Here is a 24,839-nt window from a genome sequence, read left to right as displayed (position 1 = left end):
ACACCAATAAATATAAAATAAATAATCTTAAAACACATAATCTAACCAACATTACAAAACAACACTGCAACACCGGTAAAGTAAAAGCATTTCATGGAGCCAAACTTAAATTATGGCTATTATTACTTTACTTCAAATGTATTATTATTATTACTTATCAATAGATCATGATAGATTGTTAGCTAGCGTTAACTGCTAGTTAGCAGCAGTTGTCCCTGTCCCTATAGCTACTTAATGCTGGTGATTGTAAGTTATCTCCAGTTACCACCACTGGTTATCACTGGTTATCAATGTTCATTAGAGTTCTGAAGAGTGTTCCTTCAACACCACCACTGAGCTGACGTGCTCCTCTGGGGTCTTGCTTGCATTCAGGGCAGACACCTCACTCTGCTCGAAGATCTTAGGCACCTGGAAGGACACCCCTCGGGGGCAAGGACCCCTGATATTCCCACACACCAGCTTCTCCAGGGAGGCAGACTTCACAATGTCAAATCCAACATGGCCACCGAAGGTGCTGGGCATCCAGTACTCCGGGGAGCAGATGGGGTTTCCCATCAAGCCTTTCAGGGAGAAGGGTGCGCCCATCTCCACTATGGTCTCCCCAAACACCGCCCCTGGGCGGGGCTTCTCCACCAGCAGGCCAGGGTATAGCTCCACCCCCTCCACCTCTCCGTACAGTTCTTCCAGCTCGGCGGCCAACTCTGTCTCACCTGGGAGGATGATAAGATAACACACAGGGTTAGAGCGCAACATACTCTCTCACACACACATCTCTATACAGCTGCTCTAGCTCAGCAGACAGCTTAGGATAACAATACACACACACACTTAGGATAGCAATACACACAGTGAGTAATAAAATAACATACTCGCACACCCAGTTAAAATGCAGGATACACACACAAACACAGATCAGCAGCTAGCTGTACTGTCACCACTAACACACAGCGAAAAGACACAGAGCAATCCTCAATGGATAAAGTCCGCCAGTCAGGACATACACTCAGTGTCTGTCTCTTAAAGAGTTTGCCACTGTGGGTTGCAAACAAGAAGCTGTTAATCTAAACAACCTTCGTCCTACTCACAGACTCTTCCTGGAAAAGTGTGACAGTCCTCTTAACTAGCTGGTGGTATATACTGTAGTCTGGTTTTTCACCTAGCTAGTTAGTTATAGAATAGGAAGTATAGTTACAGAGAGCTAGTTACTGTAGTTAACTAGTGGTGTACATAGTTACATAGTGGTGTACTTAGAAGTTGGTTAAGTTTGTTAGTTATCCTGCTAGAGAGCTCATTAGCGTTAGCTCTCTAGCGGTGTAGCTCGTTAGCGTTAGCTCTCTAGCGGTGTAGCATCTCACCTGTGAGGTCAGTGAAGGAGGTGTAGGGTCTCATGTTGAAGCGGCGTCTGTAGGCGTTGAGTGACTGGTACCGCATCTCTCTGCTGTGTTCTAGAGCCTTGGCGGACACACCCGCAAGCGCCGGGGGAAGGTTACGCCCTCCTGACACCTGGAGACCAATCAAAATCAAAATCACAATCAATCTAACATTACAGTCTGTCCATCTTCATCAGAGCCATTACTGGCTTTATCTATTTCTCCCTCTCTATAACCATACATTTACAGCGCTGCCAATTTTTGTATGTATCCAGCCTGTCCTGCCGTAAAGAACTACAGTACCCAGCCTGCCCCAGCAACGTACCCTTCCTGCCACTTGGTTGTTGAAGGCCTCCACCAGGTTGCTGATGCCGTGATGGGGGACCAGGGTGGTGTTGAAGACAAACTGCTGGTAAGAGTAGCTGCTGTCCTGGATGGTGAAGTCCACGGGCATCAGAGGGTGCCAGTGATACAGAGTGTTGAACTCCGCGGTTATGCGGTTCTGGTACTGGAAGCGTTGCTTGAAGAGAAGCTCCGGGTCGAACCTGAGCTGGAAGTTGTACCCGCTCAGGTGCTGCACGTAGTCCTCAATCACGATCTTAATGGTCGCGCCTGGAGGGAGGGAGGGAGGAGAGGAGAGGAGGGGAGGCGAATAGGTAGGGAGATAGGGAAGGAGGCAAGGAGAGACAGGGCAGAGTATGAGAACCACTGACTGTGAAATAAGGCATCAGGTCAACATAACCACACGTTGATGATGATATTACATCATCGTTACAATTTGGACCCGTCAGGTTCAAGGCAGAACAGTGACTCACCAGTCAGGATGAGCCGGGAGGTCTGGAAGATTCTCTCGTCATCCCAGTCGGGGTGCTCTTCCCTCATGATGTCACACACGCGGTTGTGTTCCCTCAGCCAAAGCGTGGCGTACATCATCAGCCCGGGGACCAATCCGAAGGCTTCGTGGCCCACGGCGAAGCGATGCTCCTCGGGAACGTGGGGCGGGTAGTGCATCTCCACGCCCACCTCGTGCACAGTGGGGGGGTACACCTCCCCTTTAATCACCTGGAAACACACACAGGTAACTACTGAGGGTGTGATCCTAAACAGGCAGGCTACATAATTACTCAGAGTATGTGTGTGTGTGTGTGTGTGTGTGTGTGTGTGTGGTGTGTGACCTGATTAGTACAGTATGTACAGTATGTACGGGGAGTGTGTGTATGATAGGTATGTAGGTATTAGTGTAGCAGCTTACCTGATACTTCAGCTTTCCGTCTTTGAACAGCCTTAGTTTATGCTGCCTCTCCAGAGTGTCGCCATAGATGTGGTGTAGATCCACCTAGAACACACAAACAAATTATTATTATTACTATTTACATAATCGATTGATACAAACCATACATTTGAGACATAATAACCTGCTCTTCTTATCAAAAGTGTTCTAGTGGCATTGTAAACTAATATGATAGCTGTTCTGTACGCTATTTGTCCTGATATTCTGCGTCGCAGACAAATGTGCTAAATAAACAAATAAATAAACAAATGTTATAAACAAATGTTTATCAGCTTTAGTAGTACGTACCCCGTGTCCCAGCGCCTTGGTGAAAGCCGGCCCTTTCTTGAAGTCTGTCTTGAAGAATTGGTGAGTGAAGTGTTGTGCAAAGAAGGCGAACATCAGGTTGGAGCCCTGGGGGTCTGGAATGAACTTTCTCCTTAGGAGAACTCTCTCCACCACCTCTCTGGCATCTGGAAGAACTTTCCTTCCTGTGGGGGTGGGGCAGAACACAGAGGGTCAGTGAACATTCTAGAGCTTCTGCAGTTGGTGAGAGAACATTCTAGAGCCTTTCCGTCTTCTACAGTAGAACAGAGAACATTCTAGAACCTTGACAGTTTCTGCAGTTGGTGAGAGAACATTCTAGAGCATTTACGGCTTCTACAATTGGACAGAGAACATTCTAGAGCTTCAGAGTCAGTGAACATACATCTACAGTTGTATAGTGTCTATAACAGTGTCTATACTGCTCATTCCAGGTAGAGTCAATGCTTCAAACTAGGGTTCCTAGGACCAATATAAACAGAAAGATACGTTCTGGAACTACAGCTTCCAAAGGAGAGTCAGAGTTCCACTCAAGTGGAACATGAGTGTGAAGCAACTGTCGCGTTCTCCTCTGTACATTCCTTGGGTTATAACATTAACCATAAAGGGTTCTAAGAAGTGTTTTTTTCACAGGGTTCGGCAACCGGGAAAACAAAAGAACTATTACCACCCATTTTCCAAAAGTAGATAATATGTCACCTGCGGTGCCCATGGGCGTGGGGCAGTCCTGGGGCACGGGGGGCAGGGTGCGGGAGTAGTAGGACAGGTTAGAGTAGGCCTCCCAGCTCTTATAGCCATAGGCGGTATTGTAGGTGGGTGGGCTGTCCACTAGGTGGGATCGGGCTGCAAACAGAGGAGAGAAGAGAGGAGATAGACAACTGTCAACAACTTGGCTTGAAATGGGAACAATTGCTTTATATTGTCTTTAACTTACTCTTCTCTTAGTGTGTGTGTGTGTGTGTGTGTGTGTGTGTGTGTTTGTGTCTGTGGAGGGGTGTAGCGAGGTGGGCCTACATTTACTCACATGTCAAGACGTAGCTCATGATGGTGTCTCTCACAAAGGAGACTCTATTGATGAAGTCCCACACTGGTTTGTAGTGCGTGAGCAGGTAGTGAACCGTGTTGGGGCTGGGCTTCAACTTCACCGCCAGCCATGTTAAAAGCTCGGCTAGAGGGGGGAATAGAGACGAGAAATTAACTTCTACCTCAAAAAACATCTATTATCAAGAATTGGTGTCTAAAATGACTATATCAGGCAACTGGTCAGAGCTGAGTGAACTTACGAGTGGTACAGTTGCGTCCGTAGTAGCCTGTTCTGGTGCAATCACATTCATAGTCGCTGAATCCTCTGGAGGTGCAAACTCCTTTGTTCTGGCATGGCTGAGCACAGCAGGGGTCCACTGGGGAAGGGGGACACAGGTTTGGGTTAGATTAGATTTGTCTAGTATAGTATAATAGTAGCCTATAGAGTAGGTCTAGACCTACATTTAAATCACTTCTCATGAATTTAGGGATATCGATTTAAACTAACAAAATGATTCACAATAAAACTGAAATAAATACCTGCTTTGCAAAAATCAACCCCTAAATTCAAAAACAAAATAATGCAGATGACTTCTTTCATTTCCAGTTGGGCTTTCGGACTTCTTTGCGAGGATGCGTGCGCTGTAGGCGGTTCCCTCTGAGATTATGACTCCAGCACGCGCGTTCTGATTTATATAGCCGAGTGGAGTAGGAATGCCGCCCCCTCACTATGAATTGTTATCATCATCATTTGAATCGTTTGTGATAGTTTGACTCACGTATTTGACAATAATGGACTGTAGGCTACGTGTTTGTTTATTGCGGATTTTTGCGATGAGAGATTTTATTATTATTATTTTATTTTTTATGCTTTCTTGCAGATTTTTTCTAATAGCCATGGAGAGGAGAATAGGAGAGGAAACGACAAGGAAAATATACAAGTAGACAAACCTTCATATTCTCACAATACTGTTTTTATACGGTCAGTTCATGTATCCCCTCAATAGTCCTGAGGTTAATTACATTAGAAGTAATGACGAACCCTTGATTATAACGTTTAATTGCAAAGTGCTGTCATCATCACCACCACCACCATCATCACCTTAATCATGTCTTAGTCACATATTTCACAATAATGTACATATTTCTGCTTTGGACCTGTATAGAGCCAGGAGGAAGGGCCTAGTCATAGAGGAAAAAAACTGGATAACATTGCATTTACCAGTAGTTCATTTTTTCACCCACGGCACTCTGGCCCCATCTTGCGGCTGGTGTAAGTATTACTGAATTGCCATGAGGCGCAGGTGAGATCGTTGACCCCAGGCGTTGGAGACGAGTAGGGCAGCTATTCCAAACTTGTTGTAGGGCAGTCTAAAGCCAAAGTTAATATTTTTAACTGTAAACTATTAGTAAATAGTGCCTGTCTGTAAGAAACTAGAAGACATATAGGCCTACTGTAGGTTTATTGAATACATGTAGGTATTTGGACTACTAAACTGCAGCCTATGCTTTCATGGTAGGCTACAGACCAAGCAACGTCAGCGCGCGCTGGATAGCACTCACCTCTCCCTTATCAGTCGTTAATTTGCAGGAAAGTGAATCTGATGAAAATACTTTAAAGAACTTGAAATTGAACCCTAGACCCAGGGGCGGACTGGCCATCGGGAGTTTTCCCGGTGGCCTGGCGCGCTAACTGGCCTGGCCCACAGTGAAAGGCCTTTTTGGGGTTGTATTCATACAAGGAATATGTGTTCTATGCGTGTGTGTGGAAGGTTTGAGGTTTACATTATCGTTTAAATGCAAGTTGAGACACTAGTCTATATAATAGGTGTCACTGTGTTGCTTGGCATCCCCCACTACACTGCAGTTACAGTAATATGGGTACTGTAGAGCCACCTATGAATGAATCATGGTCAAAATTTAATGGTGAGTTCCCACTCCGTGGGAGAGGGCTTATGTGACGCCTCAGAGGGACCCACGGTAGTTGGGCTAACGTTACTGGCGCACACCTGTGAGAGATTTTTCGTCTTTTCGTCTGTCTTTCGGCTAGCTAACGTGTAGGGTTCCTTTGGAGGTTCCCACCTTCCTGTTGTTGCAATGTTCCTTTTGCGTTTGTTAACTTGATCACCAGTGTAGTCCTATCCTCCTAATACTACTTACACTGTGTGCAGCATAGGCTATATTACTGTTCAAGGTAGACCACAGACTGTTATTAACTGTAGGGGAGGACCGGAACGAATGAAACACTTTTTGGTTTGATCAGATTTTCACAGAAATTAATAAAGATGGAGATTACATTTTTTGATGACAAACAACTTGTACATGTCCTTTACTAACCTATTAGTTGTAAGTTTCGTTCTGTGGTGTAACAGTTCAATTCAAGACGGCCGAGAACAGAAGATGTGCATTGTTTCTCTTGTCCCTGCCGTGCGGGGCGAGTGAAACAGAGGAGTGGGACGAGTGAAACGGTGAGATTGTTTTGCTTGTGTTGCGTAGCCTCGCGGCTTGTAGGCTAATTATCTTAACTTTCAACACATGTATAATTAGACCCAATTTAATGTTTCCATTAATGCAATTGATGCTATGTATTCGAAAACCATGGGCAAAATGTCAAGCACCTCTTGTTCTAAGCGCACGCGCCCTCTGCAACCACCCGGCTGCGCAGAGGTTTTGCATACGGTTGGACTTTGCTAGATTTACCGCAAGGTCGGGAATTGTAAGCATTTCCCGGTTAATGTGCACAATCCCCGACATTGCGGGAGATGTGAGAAATACTAACCAATTTCTCACATCTCCCGCAAGGTCGGGCAATGTGCACATTACCCGGGAGAGGTCGGGCAATGTGCACATTACCCGGGAGATGTGAGAAACGCACGTTTCTCCTACATTCCCCGCGAGGTCGGGGAACGTGCGCAATAACCGGGAAAAGCTCACATTCCCCGTTTTCTCACATTGACCGTAACATATATGCCCTCCTGTTTCCTTTGTTGTCTGTCGGTTCATTGTCAATATTAGTGTGTTTCCTCCCAGTTTTCCTGCTTGTTTTGCCTTCTTGAGATTAAAACTTTATTTTTTTGAACCTACGCTGCCTGCCTGCCATCTGCTTTTGGTCCTACCTCCACCTACCACCCAACCAGGGTTGCCAGATTGGTGTGATGTTTTCCAGCCCAATGAGTCCTCAAAATCCGCCGAATGTGATAAAAAACCGCCCAAATATTATAGTATATAATATATAGCAGAGCATGCTAAGAAAAATGCCTTTCAGTTGAAATACCGAAAATAATAACTCGTGGTAAACTGCAACACACGCCTACACATATGTCGTACGCACAGCCTACGACAGAGAGAAAGTTGCGTAATCCCATCAAATAGTCAAAGAAATGATAATGCAGGCAACAAATTATAATAACACATGAGAAGCATGGCTATATCATGAACAGAGGAACGGCGGTGCTGCGGTCATAGACAAGAGAGCAACTCAAGATGACAAGCTAGATAACAAGCTTTAGTGGTGACAAGAAACCGCAGAATGTGACAAGTGGACTAGGCTACACAACTTCCAATGGTGGGCCTATATAACCACCTGTATAACCACCCATGAATAGCCTGCCTGCTCGCCTACAATAACCGAGTCAGGAGTGTGACTCAGGCAGGCAAGCAGACAGAGACACAAGTAATGAATCACTCAATGATGCGACATCCAGAAACACCTGCTGTATAGTATTAAGTAAAAATGTCTTACCGTCACGCCGAACAGGCCAGGAGTCCATTCCAACTTCTAACGTAACTCGTCAATGTAAAACGATGTACATGTGGTGAACTTGCTAATTAGCAAGTATTAATAGATGGTTGAGTGAAAGCTCCCCAACAACTGTCGGGGAGGGTGGAACAGCCGTCAAACCGCTCCGTGTTAGACCGAGCGCACATCCATGCGAGCAGAAAGCAGCGGTAATCCCGTGCGATTTCTGCCATCATCTTGCGTCACTTGGGAAAATGCTCTCTCCACATGAGCATTTGATATGGGCAGAGTGAGCATTTGATATGGGCAGATGAGCATTTGATATGGGCAGATGAGCATTTGATATGGGCAGAGTGAGCAATATGATTGCGCCAATTAAGTGCCACATCCTGAAATCACAGATTTCCTCCGGCATCTTTAAAAGCCTCTACCTCCAGACAAAAGGCATCGATGCGGTGATCATGACAGAAACCTGCTGATCACACATCCCCAAATTGGCATCTTTAGGTTTCTTCGGGGGGTAGCTAGCTAGATTTGACTCCGACCTCGACCTTCTCCTTGACCGTGTGAATCAAATGCATAATCACCAAAAGAATAATAGTGCGTGCATAATCAATTTGACAACTGGACAATGGATACGTTGCACAGATGTGCAGTATCCAACAGTTCATTCATGGCTAGCAATGGTAGGCCTACAGCTATGGGATTAGCTCATGTTTGGGTTGCTGTCAAAGCTGCCACTCTTATGTTGCTATAGCCGAAATTATCAGAACAATATGAACATTCAGTTGAAAGTTTTCCATCCACCCATAACTGGATGAGGAATCAGCACAATCAATTCTCACGCAAGCAGGAGCCGTTCAGTGCATTTCTCTGATCCGGTCGCAACCCAGTCTCTAGAATACATGTTTTGGACGCGTTGCAGACAGTTTGCGCATCTGGCCACCAGGGGGGGCAGTGCCCCCCCTTGCCCCAGCCAATCTGCGCGCCTGTGCACACCCCTATGACACACGGAACGCTCAAGCACTGTTGTAGTCTGATGGCTGCTGGCACAAGGGAACGTCTGAACCGCTCCATATTGCACCTGGGTGGGATGAGCCTGTGGCTGAAGGTGTTCCCCATCTGCCACAGCTCGCCAAAGAGGGGATGGGAAGCAAAGAGGGGATGGGAAGGGTTGTCTAGGATAGACTTCAGTTTGTCCCTCATCCTCCTCTCTGCACAGACTAGGTGTAATGAAATGTATTATGATTCCCTTGCCATGAACAGGTTTTAGTAGTAGGACCGCCCCTTCTTCTCACTTACATACGCGAGCGTGCCCCTGTTCTGGAGCAGACGATATATAATCTGACCAGGGTGAGTCGCAGGTTGCACAAGCGCTAGATAGAATATTATAATTTCACATTAGGAAAGATGATTTCGATCCATGTCCAACATAAAAATGTTCTGTTTCACTTAAACTATGTATATCCTGTCTTTTGGGAAGATTCCAACTATGTACTATGTCTATGAAAGTGTTTAGGGAGTTTATCGAATTGCTGTTATAGCTAGGCTAATAGTACTGTTCTCCCATGTAGCTAGCCACGTTGCTGTGTGTGTGCTGGACCGTAGCCACGAGGGTCGCTAACGGCTAGACACTGCTGTTCTGCCAACTGAGACGACCTGGCCAGCTTCTTTTTCAACAAGACACAACGCAACACTCACGAGTACTACTGTTACATAGGCTGTCCAGTGATTGCCCCACAACGGAGCCAGCCCTCCTCACCAGCTTGTTCAGCTTGTTTGTCTCCCCCGACTTGATTCTGCCTCCCCAGCAGGTGACGGCAAAGAACAGTGCGCTGACTTCAACAGACGGGTAGAACATCCTTAGTAGCCTGCTACACACCTCGAAGGACCTGAGCCTCCTGAGAACTCCAGCGAACTTGTAAGAGTCCACCATCTCAACCTCCTCCCCTTGATGGTGATGGGGTTTGGGCGCCACTTGTTCTTTCATAAGATTAGGTCTTTCTTGGAGACCTAAAAAACAAGACTTTATTCCAAATGGATCACCAAATCAACCCATCAGAATCAGAATGTTTATTGCCATTGTACTTTTACATAGGCCTACAGAGGATTTTTTTCCGACACTGTGGTGCTTAGGCTTCAACAATGGACAAGTGCAAGGATAGGACAGGACAGTGCATGACAGGGCTTGTAAAGTGCAGTGATACAACTATAGTGCAAAAAGTAGTAGTCTAATTGGACTACAAAGAGTCAGTGCAAAGTCAGTTTAGTGCAAAGTTGCAGGGGGTGGGGGAGAGAGTCAGAGGAGAGCCATGTTTATAAGGTTGATGGCTGTGGGGAAAAAACTGTTCCTGTGTCGAAGTTTTAGTCTTTAACAACCTCCTGCCAGAGGGGAGCGGTGTGAAGAGGCCAAGGAAACACTGGAATCTGAACGTTGACTCTGGTTGTCCAAGGAGTTGAAAAAAGGCACCTCCGGTTCGAAACCTTAGAAACCGTTCCTTTAATTTTTCCATTGTACATGGTTCAGGTGTCCTATAGATTTGACTAATAAACCAACTCAAACAGCTTTGAAGAAATGTAACTGTAATGTGTCTAATGCTCCCTGCCTGAATTCACATGCTCTCCTCCCCTAGCCTAATCCCTGTATGTTCCTGGTGTTTGTGTCTTCAAAAGCCTGATAAAAAGGTAATCATAGTTTTGTCAGTGGTGAGAAAGTCTTCTGATACAAACCAAACAGGTGAGAGCAGTACTCATTCTCACAGTTTCCGTAGTGTAGTGGTTATCACGTTCGCCTCACACGCGAAAGGTCCCCGGTTCGAAACCGGGCGGAAACAGCTTTTTTTTAAGGATATTTTTTTTTACATGGCACCCATATGCTTTACATATTACAAATAAGCCGCTTTAAACAACTACGGAGAAAAGTACTACTCTTCCCACTTCTGGAGTGATGTTTTCTCCTCCCCTAATCCCTCAATGTTCTTATCGTTTGTGTCTCCATGCTCCCATTCATATCAGTCCTCTGAGATCTGTGTGTTGTTGACCAGCGTGATCAGCATTTTGAATTGAAGCTTAATGATTGAACTGACGTTAATGATTGTATGTCGTAGAGCGAAATTTTTAAAAATGTGTAAGTGTGGCAGTGCCATGTGGTTTTAGCAGCGAAAGGGGAGCACAATTATCAGCAGTTTCCGTAGTGTAGTGGTTATCACGTTCGCCTAACACGCGAAAGGTCCCCGGTTCGAAACCGGGCGGAAACATACTTTTAATTTTTCCATTGTACATGGTTCCCGTATCCTGTAAATCTTTACTATAATATTTACGTATATATGATATACTGGATAATATTTGGAGGGCCTATTCATGAGTTAACGGGTGATTAATAATGGGCAACCTTAATCTAAATCTATGGAAGCAAAGACAGTGTCATCATATTGGTACAATAATATGGGTAAGAACGGGTTAAAGTGGGATTTGTTATGTGGGGGTATAGTTTATCAAACTCAGCCTATGATAGATTAAGCCATGATCAGAATACCTAAAGCTAATTTAACTAGCTAAAATAATAACTTCTACATTCCTTAAGCATCTGTAAGTTTTCTCCTTTTCACTCCACTCTGTCTCATTTCTGTTTCATTACAGTATGGTGTTTGTACTAGGCCTATTTCACGGTATACCTCGGTGTGAAAAAGTCACGGTTTCAAAATCACGGCCTCAAAAACAAAACTCCTCTCCAGTAGCATTCTTGACAGGGATTTAAAAATAAAGGTTGTGCAAAAGTTTTTCAGATCAAAATAGCAATCTGACTTCAAATGCAAATTGTCTATAAAAAATCCTTCTATGGAATTTTCCACTATGATACTTGTTTTGGTCTAAAAACACCTGGGATGTTGCAGCACTTTCTAAAACATATTACTGTCTCTGGCTCCCCCTGGTGTAGACTTAAATGAATTACATGAGCCTGCATACTATCCTCTCTCACCTCTCAATCAATCAATCAATCAATCAATCAATCAATGAAAGCGTTATTTGTATAGCGAATTTCATACACAGAGGCAACACAATGCGCTTTACAGAGAGCAATGGGAGGATGGGCATAGGTCCCACCCCTACATATTTCAGAGGGAAGCAAAAAAACAGTATCACCCAGGGGCCAGAAAAGTGAGCTGTAAAAATTAATCCCTGACCCCTCTCAACGAGGCAATCGAGCAAGCTCCTGGAGTATGTTTGTCTAACGGCTAAGAACATTTATAAAGCGATAAATTACATTAAATTACATTGATAATTGAACCTCTCCCTAGTAGAGTATACTGGTTCTCCTTGAATCTGCTGACTGGAACAGTGTTTTAGGCTCTATGAACCATAGAGCCTCTCACATCTGGTAACTTGCACTTTTGTCTTGTCATCTGTTTAAACTGTATTCACAATCATGTTATGATATTTTGCTTGTGTAGGTGATTGAATGTATAGTTGATAATGTGTAGAATATTTTTCTGTGAAAAATTGGATTTGGCTTCATATGAGTAAGTGAATGTACACACACAAATAAAATATATCCATTGACTGTTTTCATAATCCAGTAATTCTTTATTAATTTCATCAGTTCAATTTACATTCTGACAAATTTGACCAATACAACCATTTACCAGAGGATAGCCTACTACTATAGAAGAACCAGACATAAGTGTTGCCCCATGTTTCACAATGTAGTTGTTAAAGTCAGATTATGTCAGGGTTGGGTCACCCAACCCTAATCCGGGGGGGGGGGGGGGGGGGGCTGGGACTGACTGCCCCCCCTGATCAAAAAGTCAAACTGCGCGTATGCACCCAACCCTAACATAATCTGACTTTAACAACTACATTGTGAAACAATAGATATCCTGGGTCCACTCCAGACATCTAATCAGCTCAAACATCTAATCAGCTGACTCCACCGAAGTTGGTTCTTGAAGATCTCAACGGAGTGTAACAAGTTGACATTTCTGTCTGATATCAGGTGGATGTAATTCCTTTTATAACCTGCAACCTCCTCCCAGGGATTAATAAAGTACCCACTGTACCTACCTACCTACAGTACCTACTTAACCTAATTCACATGGCCAAAGGAACATAGTCAGATATCCTCTAGTGGGAGTTGTGTTGCCGAACCCCATCTGGCTAAAATTACTTTTATTCCACTAACTGTAATCACCCAAACATTTATTGATATCTATAAGCACCACGCCTACTGTCTACAACTATGTTGAATGTTATCTTTTGAGGAAACAGCATGGCCAAAGGAACATAGGCTAAGAAATCCTCTAGTGGGCGTTGTGTTGCCGAACCCCATCTGGCTAAAATTACTTTTATTCCCCTAACTGCAATCACACAGACATTTATTGATATCTATAAGCACCACACCTACTGTCTACAGCTATGTTGAATGTTATCTTTCCCGGAAACAGCAGATTGAAGCTTGTTTATGTGAAGGTCCTGCAGCTCTGAGTATAAATAGAGAGAAAGGACTGAGCTCCCACTGCAGTCTTCACAGGAGCAGGTAAGGATGTTTATTAGTAGCCTACATTCATCTCTGATAATGAAAGAAACATGCAATGGACATGTAGACTGACTGTCTAACATTACTTGGTGAAAGTGTGGTGTCGGTAGTGTAATGATTGTTCAGCAGGTACAGTTTATGTAGGTTGTTTGCCGATGTGGGTCTTTCTCGGTCGCCCCCAGACATGATCTACTCAACACTCTTCCTGGCAATCCCTCTACTGATGATACCACCTGTGTCATGCCAGGTTGCCATCAGGAATGCCACTTTGCTGCCTCAAAATGGTATTCCAGTGTTTCCATTGTCATAAAGGCACACACACACACACACACACACACACACACACACACAGTCAAACAAACACATACTGTAGTGTACTGACTTCTGTTGTTTCCTATCTCACAAAGGGTCCTGTCCTTTTCGCCATCTATATTAATGATATTGTCTCTACACTAACTGGCTTTCATGTACACTAATATGCTTGTATATGATACAGTTGTCTAGTGTATTGCGGATACTGTTCAGAAATATCGATCAAATATATAATATTTAATATATATTTAAATATTTTAAAAAAAGAAGCGATAAACAATCAAATGATCGGCTTGTTTTCAGGGTTCCTCAAGTGCTGCTTTTGTTCATGATGCTTGGAATACCTTACAACAGACTCTAAAGCTTGAGGTCCTTCCTCCAGTCACAGAGATTAAATCCATGGCTCTAGACCTATGTACTTCAACCTGTAACAGTTTATTATTATTATTATTATTATTATTATTGTGTATTGCATTTGTTTTGTTGATATTTGTGTATCTGTGTAAACTCATCATCACTGTAAATGAGGGAAACCTCAGTGCTTCACAAGTATAAATAAAGGTTTGAAATGAAAAATGAAATGAAATCTCTTTGTTTTCAGTCAAATTGGTGAAGGGGGTGAAGACTGCAGGTCCACTGATGATGGTCGATCTACAGACACAGAGGGACAGGTCTGGGTTTGTTGCCAGAAGCTGTAAGGAACTAAGATATGCATACAACCAATATCAAGGTAAGAGGCTGATTAAGTAATATTTAGCAAATTATGTGCATCTGAATACTGAATATTGATATTTCAAAGACACAAGTATGACTATCTGCCTGCCTGTCTGTGTGTTTGTGTGTGTAGTGCTGGTGTTTTTTATTTATTTATCTGGAAGTTTAGGTAATGTCCACAAACTAGTTGTGAGGGGCTTGCAGATGCAGAAGATGGCAGTAATGCCCAAGCCAAAAGATAAGGCGTTGGCAAAAGTCTGTTCAACGCCTGCAATAATTGGCAGCCATCATACTGTATATGAAGAAGAGGCTGTATCTGTACATTGAGACTGAAAAAATATGTCGTTGAGAATCCCAAAGCTTGTGCATCTATTATTGTGATTAGTGTTCTTGTCAAATGTGAACACAAATACATATATTAAAATGTGTGTGTGTGTGTGTGTGTGTTCCTCAGACGGCCTGTACTACCTGACCACTGCCAACGGGGTGGTTTACCAGACGTTTTGTGACATGACCACAGCTGGTGGCGGCTGGACGCTCGTCGCCAGCGTGCACGAGAACAACATGTACGGGAAGTGCACGGGGGGCGACCGCTGGTCCAGCACGCAGGGCAGCAACCCCAACCGGCCGGACGGAGACCAAAACTGGGTCAACAGGGCAACGTTTGGAACACCAGAGGGCGCCACCTCTGATGATTATAAGGTACAAATGACTTATGTCTTATGAGAGGAGGGCACTTCAAAATATAATATGGATACTATAGTGGATACTATTCTGATAATTATATTATTTCACTTTTGTGTGAGGCTATGATAACCCTCATACTGCACATAGGCCTGGTTCTTTGTTAAATTGAAGGTTACTTACACTGGGTCAGAAGGTAATAATGCCATCTCCCTCAGAATCCTGGGTACTGGGACATACAGGCACAGGACATATCTGTGTGGCACGTCCCCAACAACACACCCCTGGAGAACTGGAGCTACGCCTCCATCCTCAGCTACCACACAGAGAGACGATTCTTCACCCTGCATGGGGGCAACCTGTTTCACCTCTTCAGGGTAACACACACACCCACACACACACACACTCCATTACATTGCAGTCATTTAGCAGACGCTTCCAAAGCGACTAACAATAATTGCATTTAATGTAGGAAAAGCCAATGTACTACTACTTGCCAGAACTCACAAGTGCATCTCCGTTCTAAAACAAGTGACTACGAGCATAATCTAGTGCTGAAGGCAAAGTGCAAGAATAGCAATCTAAAATACAATAGGTGCTTAAGAGGGAGGATCGTTGTAGTACTTCTTGAAAATATGAGTTTTGAGCCTGCAACGAAAGATGGGCAGCGACTCTACTGTCCTGACGTCAGCGGGCAGTTCGTTCCACCACTGCGGGGCCAGGACAGAGAAGAGCCGTGACCGTGTTAATCTACCACAGGGGCCTCGGAGTGATGGGGCAACCAGTCGCCCCGAGGTAGCATAGTGTAGCGGTCGGCAGGGGTATAGGGTTTGACCATGGCCTGGAGGTAGGAGGGGGCTGTTCCTTTCATTGCCCTGTAGGCTAGTGCCAGAGTTTTAAACTGGACGTGAGCTGCTACAGGGAGCCAGTGTAGAGAACGGAGAAGGGAAGTTGTGTGGGAGAACTTGGGGTGGTTAAACACCGGCAGCTTTCTGGACAAGTTCAAGGGGTTTAATGGCTGACGCCGGGGCCCCAGCAAGGAGGGAGTTGCAGAAGTCCAGACGGGAGATGACCAGGGCCTGGATGAGCACCTGCACCGTTTCATCAGTGAGGAAAGGGCAAATCCTCCTGATGTGAAGGATGTGATACTGTATGTGCGGAGAACAACAATTGGTCATCCAGGGTCACACCCAGATTCCTTGCAGTCTGAGTCGGTGTCACCAGTGTCTTCAATGGTGATGGCCAGGTCCCGGTGTGGGCAGCCCTTCCCCGGGAGGAACAGCAGCTCCGTCTTGTCCAGATTGAGCTTGAGGTCATGTGTTGTCATCCCCTCCGAGATGTCAGCCAAGCACCCAGCTATTCGTGACTCCACTTGTGTGTCAGAAGGGGGAAATGACAGGACCAGTTGGGTGTCATTGGCATAGCAGTGATAGGAGAAGCCATGTGAGCGAATAACAGAACCCAGACATGTAGTGTAGATGGAAAAAAGGAGAGGACCCAGGACAGACCCTTGTGGAACCCCCGTCGTCAGGCTACGTGGTTCCGACATCGACCCTCTCCATGTCACCTAGTAGGAGCGGCCCGTCAGGTAGGATGCAAACAGGGAGCGTGCAGAGCCAGCGACGCCTTTCTACCGTATCAAATGCTGCTGACAGGTCTAGGAGTATCAGGACAGAAGAGAGAGAGTTCACTCTCGCGGCATGGTGTGACACACACATTCCTGTCAGCATCAACCACCAGTTCCTTATTGGGGATGTTTTGTTCCTGTTTCCCAGGCCTACCCAGTGAGGTACAATATTGGAGCCTGCGCCAACAAGGGGCCTGTGATTCCAGTGGTGTATGACTGGGGGAATGCAGAAACCGTCAGGCAATTCTATGGACCATATGTGAGAGGTATAGAAGACTTGATACTATATGAACACAGTAACACAGAGAATAACTGAACAGAAACAAGGACACAGCAATACATAAAGTATATTAAATTCTATATTAAATATATAGATCAATAATAAAGAAGGGTCCGCACTCAAAACTATGTTTATGCTCTTTTAATTCATAATGGTGGACAGACCTAACAGACGCGTTTCGGCTCTGCCTTCTTCAGTGTTTAGCCTTTCGAATTATATTTTCGAATATTAAATATATAGAACATGACTAGACTGAGAAACAAGCTGCAACATGTTTGACTTACATTACAGGAGAGTTCGAGCTAGACTTCATCAACATGTTTGACTTACGTTACAGGAGAGTTCGAGCTAGACTTCATCAACATGTTTGACTTACGTTACAGGAGAGTTCGAGCTAGACTTCATCAATATGTTTGACCTCTGTTACAGGAGAGTTCGAGCCAGGATTCATCACATTCAGGGCAATTAACAATGAACGGGCTGCCATGGCAATCTGTTCTGGGGTCAAAGCAATAGGGTGTAACACTGAACATGTAAGTTAACATTTAGCTATTTTCTCAGCTCTTTCTTTAACCAGTTTGGTCTTGTTGAGATAAAGAAAAAATTACAATCTCAAGAGAGACAAAGAGTTTCAGACAATTTGCAACATAAAGATACAGCACTACAAAGAAAAAGAAGAACAGCAATTTAATTTTATATATTTTGCACGACGTCTGGAAAGTGCAATTTCAGGCCGAAGCATTACAGCCTCCAATTCTGTTCTTCCATAACTTTTATTGTGTGTGTGTGTGTGTTTGTGTCTAGTACTGTATCGGTGGTGGTGGACACTTCCCTGAGATCGCCCCTAACCAGTGTGGAGACTTCGCTTCTTTTGACTACAGTGGCTATGGAACCAACGTAGGGTGGAGTGCTTCTAAGGAGATCACTGAAGCAGCTGTGTTGCTCTTCTACCGTTGAGATCAGATAGGCCAAGAGGGACACCGTCTCAGACACTGTACTGCTATCTATCAACATACATTATAGCGGATTACCGAGAAAAGCAAGAGTTAGTAGCTGATTGTTGACATGTCTAGGATAGCATCAGCAATACATACAATGTACATCAGCCAGGCCAGTGAAACGTTCAGGTCACCCACCTCGCTAATTCATAAGCAGTGCCAAACATTCTGGAGCCTGGTGCTTGAGACTGGGGCAGCCGGGGCAACACTTATGTCTGGTTCTTCTATAGTAGTAGGCTATCCTCTGGTAAATGGTTGTATTGGTCAAATTTGTCAGAATGTAAATTGAACTGATGAAATTAATAAAGAATTACTGGATTATGAAAACAGTCAATGGATATATTTTATTTGTGTGTGTACATTCACTTACTCATATGAAGCCAAATCCAATTTTTCACAGAAAAATATTCTACACATTATCAACTATACATTCAATCACCTACACAAGCAAAATATCATAACATGATTGTGAATACAGTTTAAACAGATGACAAGACAAAAGTGCAAGTTACCAGATGTGAGAGGCTCTATGGTTCATAGAGCCTAAAACACTGTTCCAGTCAGCAGATTCAAGGAGAACCAGTATACTCTACTAGGGAGAGGTTCAATTATCAATGTAATTTAATGTAATTTATCGCTTTATAAATGTTCTTAGCCGTTAGACAAACATACTCCAGGAGCTTGCTCGATTGCCTCGTTGAGAGGGGTCAGGGATTAATTTTTACAGCTCACTTTTCTGGCCCCTGGGTGATACTGTTTTTTTGCTTCCCTCTGAAATATGTAGGGGTGGGACCTATGCCCATCCTCCCATTGCTCTCTGTAAAGCGCATTGTGTTGCCTCTGTGTATGAAATTCGCTATACAAATAACGCTTTCATTGATTGATTGATTGATTGATTGATTGATTGAGAGGTGAGAGAGGATAGTATGCAGGCTCATGTAATTCATTGAAGTCTACACCAGGGGGAGCCAGAGACAGTAATATGTTTTAGAAAGTGCTGCAACATCCCAGGTGTTTTTAGACCAAAACAAGTATCATAGTGGAAAATTCCATAGAAGGATTTTTTATAGACAATTTGCATTTGAAGTCAGATTGCTATTTTGATCTGAAAAACTTTTGCACAACCTTTATTTTTAAATCCCTGTCAAGAATGCTACTGGAGAGGAGTTTTGTTTTTGAGGCCGTGATTTTGAAACCGTGACTTTTTCACACCGAGGTATACCGTGAAATAGGCCTAGTACAAACACCATACTGTAATGAAACAGAAATGAGACAGAGTGGAGTGAAAAGGAGAAAACTTACAGATGCTTAAGGAATGTAGAAGTTATTATTTTAGCTAGTTAAATTATCTTTAGGTATTCTGATCATGGCTTAATCTATCATAGGCTGAGTTTGATAAACTATACCCCCACATAACAAATCCCACTTTAACCCGTTCTTACCCATATTATTGTACCAATATGATGACACTGTCTTTGCTTCCATAGATTTAGATTAAGGTTGCCCATTATTAATCACCCGTTAACTCATGAATAGGCCCTCCAAATATTATTCAGTATATCATATATACGTAAATATTATAGTACAGATTTACAGGATACGGGAACCATGTACAATGGAAAAATTAAAAGTATGTTTCCGCCCGGTTTCGAACCGGGGACCTTTCGCGTGTTAGGCGAACGTGATAACCACTACACTACGGAAACTGCTGATACTTGTGCTCCCCTTTCGCTCCTAAGACCACATGGCACTGCCACACTTACACATTTTTAAATTTTTCGCTCTACAACATACAATCATTAACGTCAGTTCAATCATTAAGCTTCAATTCAAAATGCTGATCACGCTGGTCAACAACACACAGATCTCAGAGGACTGCTATGAATGGGAGCATGGAGACACAAACGATAAGAACATTGAGGGATTAGGGGAGGAGAGCACATCACTCCAGAAGTGGGAAGAGTAGTACTTTTCTCCGTAGTTGTTTATAGCGGCTTATTTGTAATATGTAAAGCATATGGATGCCATGTAAAAAAAATATCCTTAAAAAAAAGCTGTTTCCGCCCGGTTTCGAACCGGGGACCTTTCGCGTGTGAGGCGAACGTGATAACCACTACACTACGGAAACTGTGAGAATGAGTGCTGCTCTCACCTGTTTGGTTTGTATCAGAAGACTTTCTCACCACTGACAAAACTATGATTACCTTTTTATCAGGCTTTTGAAGACACAAACACCAGGAACATACAGGGATTAGGCTAGGGGAGGAGAGCATGTGAATTCAGGCAGGGAGCATTACACATTACAGTTACATTTCTTCAAAGCTGTTTGAGTTGGTTTATTAGTCAAATCTATAGGACACCTGAACCATGTACAATGGAAAAATTAAAGGAACGGTTTCTAAGGTTTCGAACCGGAGGTGCCTTTTTTCAACTCCTTGGACAACCAGAGTCAACGTTCAGATTCCAGTGTTTCCTTGGCCTCTTCACACCGCTCCCCTCTGGCAGGAGGTTGTTAAAGACTAAAACTTCGACACGGGAAGTTTTTTCCCCACAGCCATCAACCTTATAAACATGGCTCTCCTCTGACTCTCTCCCCCACCCCCTGCAACTTTGCACTAAACTGACTTTGCACTGACTCTTTGTAGTCCAATTAGACTACTACTTTTTGCACTATAGTTGTATCACTGCACTTTACAAGCCCTGTCATGCACTGTCCTGTCCTATCCTTGCACTTGTCCATTGTTGAAGCCTAAGCACCACAGTGTTGGAAAAAAATCCTATGTAGGCCTATGTAAAAGTACAATGGCAATAAACATTCTGATTCTGATGGGTTGATTTGGAATAAAGTCTTGTTTTTTAGGTCTCCAAGAAAGACCTAATCTTATGAAAGAACAAGTGGCGCCCAAACCCCATCACCATCAAGGGGAGGAGGTTGAGATGGTGGACTCTTACAAGTTCGTGGGAGTTCTCAGGAGGCTCAGGTCCTTCGAGGTGTGTAGCAGGCTACTAAGGATGTTCTACCAGTCTGTTGAAGTCAGCGCACTGTTCTTTGCCGTCACCTGCTGGGGAGGCAGAATCAAGTCGGGGGAGACAAACAAGCTGAACAAGCTGGTGAGGAGGGCTGGCTCCGTTGTGGGGCAATCACTGGACAGCCTATGTAACAGTAGTACTCGTGAGTGTTGCGTTGTGTCTTGTTGAAAAAGAAGCTGGCCAGGTCGTCTCAGTTGGCAGAACAGCAGTGTCTAGCCGTTAGCGACCCTCGTGGCTACGGTCCAGCACACACACAGCAACGTGGCTAGCTACATGGGAGAACAGTACTATTACTTAGCCTAGCTATAACAGCAATTCGATAAACTCCCTAAACACTTTCATAGACATAGTACATAGTTGGAATCTTCCCAAAAGACAGGATATACATAGTTTAAGTGAAACAGAACATTTTTATGTTGGACATGGATCGAAATCATCTTTCCTAATGTGAAATTATAATATTCTATCTAGCGCTTGTGCAACCTGAGACTCACCCTGGTCAGATTATATATCGTCTGCTCCAGAACAGGGGCACGCTCGCGTATGTAAGTGAGAAGAAGGGGCGGTCCTACTACTAAAACCTGTTCATGGCAAGGGAATCATAATACATTTCATTACACCTAGTCTGTGCAGAGAGGAGGATGAGGGACAAACTGAAGTCTATCCTAGACAACCCTTCCCATCCCCTCTTTGCTTCCCATCCCCTCTTTGGCGAGCTGTGGCAGATGGGGAACACCTTCAGCCACAGGCTCATCCCACCCAGGTGCAATATGGAGCGGTTCAGACGTTCCCTTGTGCCAGCAGCCATCAGACTACAACAGTGCTTGAGCGTTCCGTGTGTCATAGGGGTGTGCACACATGTATGTATACATCAGAGGAGGCTCGTCCATTGAGGTACAGGAGGATTGTCCTCCTCAGTTTTGGAGAGAAGAGAGGGATTCAAATTTAAATATTAATATATGTTTATTAATAATTAATAATTAATATTATCTCAGTTTTGTTCATAAATGAGGTTTTCCCTAAGGATAAAAATCCATTGTCCTCCCATTTAAAAACCCATTGTCCTCCCATTGAAAATGTCCTCCGGCCCTGAACAGGGGTGCGTTCAAATTCAGCGAACATAGCGAACGTCTGCAAACATTTGCGAACTATTTTCCGTTAGCTTTGTGTTCGCTGTAAACGTTTGCTAACAGAAGCTAACAGTCTGAAAAGGTAGTTCGACAGTAACTGAACGAGGATCACAATAGACCCAGGCATAGGCGATTTTACCCTCTGAGAGTAGGGGGGGCAACATTTTGACGTGAGAAAAACAAACAAACTGTTCTGCCGTCTCGTCCCATCTATTTACAAAGAATACCAGTTGTGAACAGTATGATAAGAAATCCGTATGACAATTCAATATGTACAACGCATCAAACTTCATCTAGACACCACGAGCATGTCAATATGACTTTATGACCGAGCACTAGGCCATACCCAACATCACAACATCAAACTGCAACTGCCTGCTGGTGCTAGCTTCCTCGCCGATGGTGATGTTGCTAGTGCTAGTGCTAGCTTCGATAGCCTCTGGAGCACTTCTGCATTCGATTGCACCTGCTGCGCTGTCATTTCGAGTGGTAGCTTCTTCATTAGCATTGCCAGATTTTATTTTATTTTATGAAGAAGTGGTAAATTGTTTTTATAGCTCTTTTTGCCATTATGAGCAGGTTGGCTAGTTGTAGCTTGTTGAGCACTGAGCAGTACAGTCAGATCTCATTTTTTTCGACGGACGAGTTGTGCCATTAGTGGATTATGAATATATATATATTTTTAAAGGTAGCCTAGTTTAAGTAATAAATACACTTTTAAAATTAATGATGATCTAACACAAACTGGTACAAACCACAATTTTGTATTTAATAATTGTGTTAATTAGTAAAAAAAAAAAGAATGAGCAATTTAAGAATCTGAGCAGAGTTGGGCTGTCCAATCAGGGGGGGCACTTGCCCCCCCTGCCCCCCCTATAAAATCGCCAATGGACCCAGGCTTACTGGAGATGGCTCCCAGATGGGGATTGTTTGCCATCAATGACCAAAGGATGCCACAGCAAGTACACACTGTCTTCTTTAAGCCATTTTATGTGTAGCCTAATAACGGTATTTTGGAACATTGTTGCGTTTATGCGAACTATTTGGAACGTTCATTGAAAGCCATTCAAATGTGACCGTTTGGAGAAAACTTCTTGGCGCTTCCTGCCTTGAAAATGCATGTTTATCATAGTTCTACATCGTGGAGCTACGCCCCATAGGGGGGCGCTAGCGCTCCTATTGGTAACCCATGTTGGCATGCCAACAACCAATCTGAAGATAAACATGTACTCTTATTGTCCTAACCAATCACAGACCCCCCACCTACTATAAAGGTGGCTCAACCCCAGCAATCTCCTCTCCCATTTTCAGACGAGCTATCAAGCACCTGAAGAATTATGAAGAAAACGAAGAAGAGCGAGAAGAACGGCGGCGACCTACCTCTGAGGGACTCCGGCGCTGCTGGATCCCCTATGGACGGCCCCGCCCCTCCTCTTCTGGAAGATGCCCCGCGGGTCGAGGACTGCGGCTGTGGTGCCTTGGACCCGGACGACCGCCACGACCGGTGTGTGGCGTGCCTGGGTAAGAGCCACGCTGACGAGGGAGTCTCTCCCAACCCGCCGTGCTCCCAGTGCGCGCTGCTGCCCTCTGAATTCAGGCGTGCCCGCCTGGACTTCTGGCGCGCACGGAGTACCGTCCCCTGTCCTCTCCCCTCCTGCGAGTCCGAGCCTTCCGACGACGACTCTGGGGATAGTAGTGACTCGGAGGACAGTGGGGAGTTGCGGTGCCTTGGACCCGGACGACCGCCACGACCGGTGTGTGGCGTGCCTGGGTAAGAGCCACGCTGAAGAGGGAGTCTCTCCCAACCCGCCGTGCTCCCAGTGCGCGCTGCTGCCCTCTGAATTCAGGCGTGCCCGCCTGGACTTCTGGAGGGCACGGAGTACCGTCCCCTGTCCTCTCCCCTCCTGCGAGTCCGAGCCTTCCGACGACGACTCTGGGGATAGTAGTGACTCGTAGGACAGTGGGGAGTTGCCCGCCTCTCAGGGCCCCTCCCCACGCATGGGCTCATCTGTGTCTGGTTCCGAGCCCCCCGCCGGTGGCGAGGGCGGCCCCCCAGACGATGAGACCCGGGATTCCGGTGGGGCCAAGCCGCTCGTATTCCGGAGGGTGTTCCCCGGTATACTTGAGCGCGCGGCGGTCTCCATCGGAATCCCCCTCCCGTCAGAGCCTGAGGCGAGTTGCACCAACCTCTGGGGCATTTCTTGCTTCGAGCTCTCGACGCGGAGAATCAAGCGGCCCCTCCCTGTCATGGAACATATCGACAAGTTTGTCGAGAGTACCTGGGTGGCGCCTCTCGAGCAGGCTAAGGCCCCGGTTCGCGCCTGGACTGACGCCACGCGTGTGTCCGGCTATGAACGCGACATCTCCGGTGGCATCCCGGCGCTCGAGCCCTCCTTTGCCGCCCACTTCGCTCCTGGTGCGGCTGCGTGGAGCAATACCAAGAAGCCTCAGCTTCCCGGGGCGCGAGACCGACAGGCGGCTACCCTCTCCGACCGCATGTATGTCCTCGCTGCCCAGGCCACGGCCGCCGTTTCCTCCATCTCCATCCTGGTCACTACCCTGGCATCGGAGTTGAGCAGCGGCGCCTCACCATCGCCCGAACGGGTTCCCGACCTCCAAGCTGCGGCTGGAGCGGCCATGCAGCTCTGCCAGGTTGCCGCGATCTGCACTGGCCGCGTCATGGCTAACGCTGTGGTGCACCATCGCCTGCTGTGGCTGGGCGTCTCCTCTGTGAACGACACAGCTCGCACGGCTCTGCTGAACGCTCCCATCTACCGGTCCGGGCTGTTCGGCTCTGCCGCCGGC

At 45.2% G+C, this 24,839-nt stretch overlaps 2 protein-coding genes across 2 annotated transcripts; one reads left to right on the top strand and one right to left on the bottom strand.

Moving 5' to 3' along the window:
• Positions 1-297: 297 nt before the first annotated feature.
• ptgs2a (prostaglandin-endoperoxide synthase 2a) lies at positions 298-9,662 on the bottom strand (the record flags this gene model as incomplete). Its single annotated transcript, XM_084447214.1, has 10 exons — positions 298-710; positions 1,356-1,503; positions 1,696-1,982; positions 2,186-2,432; positions 2,623-2,706; positions 2,950-3,131; positions 3,664-3,807; positions 3,989-4,132; positions 4,248-4,364; positions 9,443-9,662. The coding sequence occupies 10 exons, from the start codon at positions 9,660-9,662 to the stop codon at positions 298-300; spliced, it is 1,986 nt and encodes a 661-aa protein (XP_084303340.1).
• A 4,551-nt stretch (positions 9,663-14,213) lies between these two features.
• On the top strand, positions 14,214-17,833 carry LOC311316372 (intelectin-like; the record flags this gene model as incomplete). Its single annotated transcript, XM_084447213.1, has 6 exons — positions 14,214-14,301; positions 14,740-14,987; positions 15,188-15,346; positions 16,745-16,862; positions 17,306-17,409; positions 17,681-17,833. The coding sequence occupies 6 exons, from the start codon at positions 14,214-14,216 to the stop codon at positions 17,831-17,833; spliced, it is 870 nt and encodes a 289-aa protein (XP_084303339.1).
• Positions 17,834-24,839: the final 7,006 nt, after the last annotated feature.

The sequence above is a fragment of the Borostomias antarcticus genome (genome assembly GCF_949987555.1).
Source record: "Borostomias antarcticus genome assembly, chromosome: 12".
Taxonomy (NCBI): domain Eukaryota; kingdom Metazoa; phylum Chordata; class Actinopteri; order Stomiiformes; family Stomiidae; genus Borostomias; species Borostomias antarcticus.
Note: the sequence above shows the minus strand (reverse complement) of the source record. Positions and strands in the feature narration are given on the sequence as shown.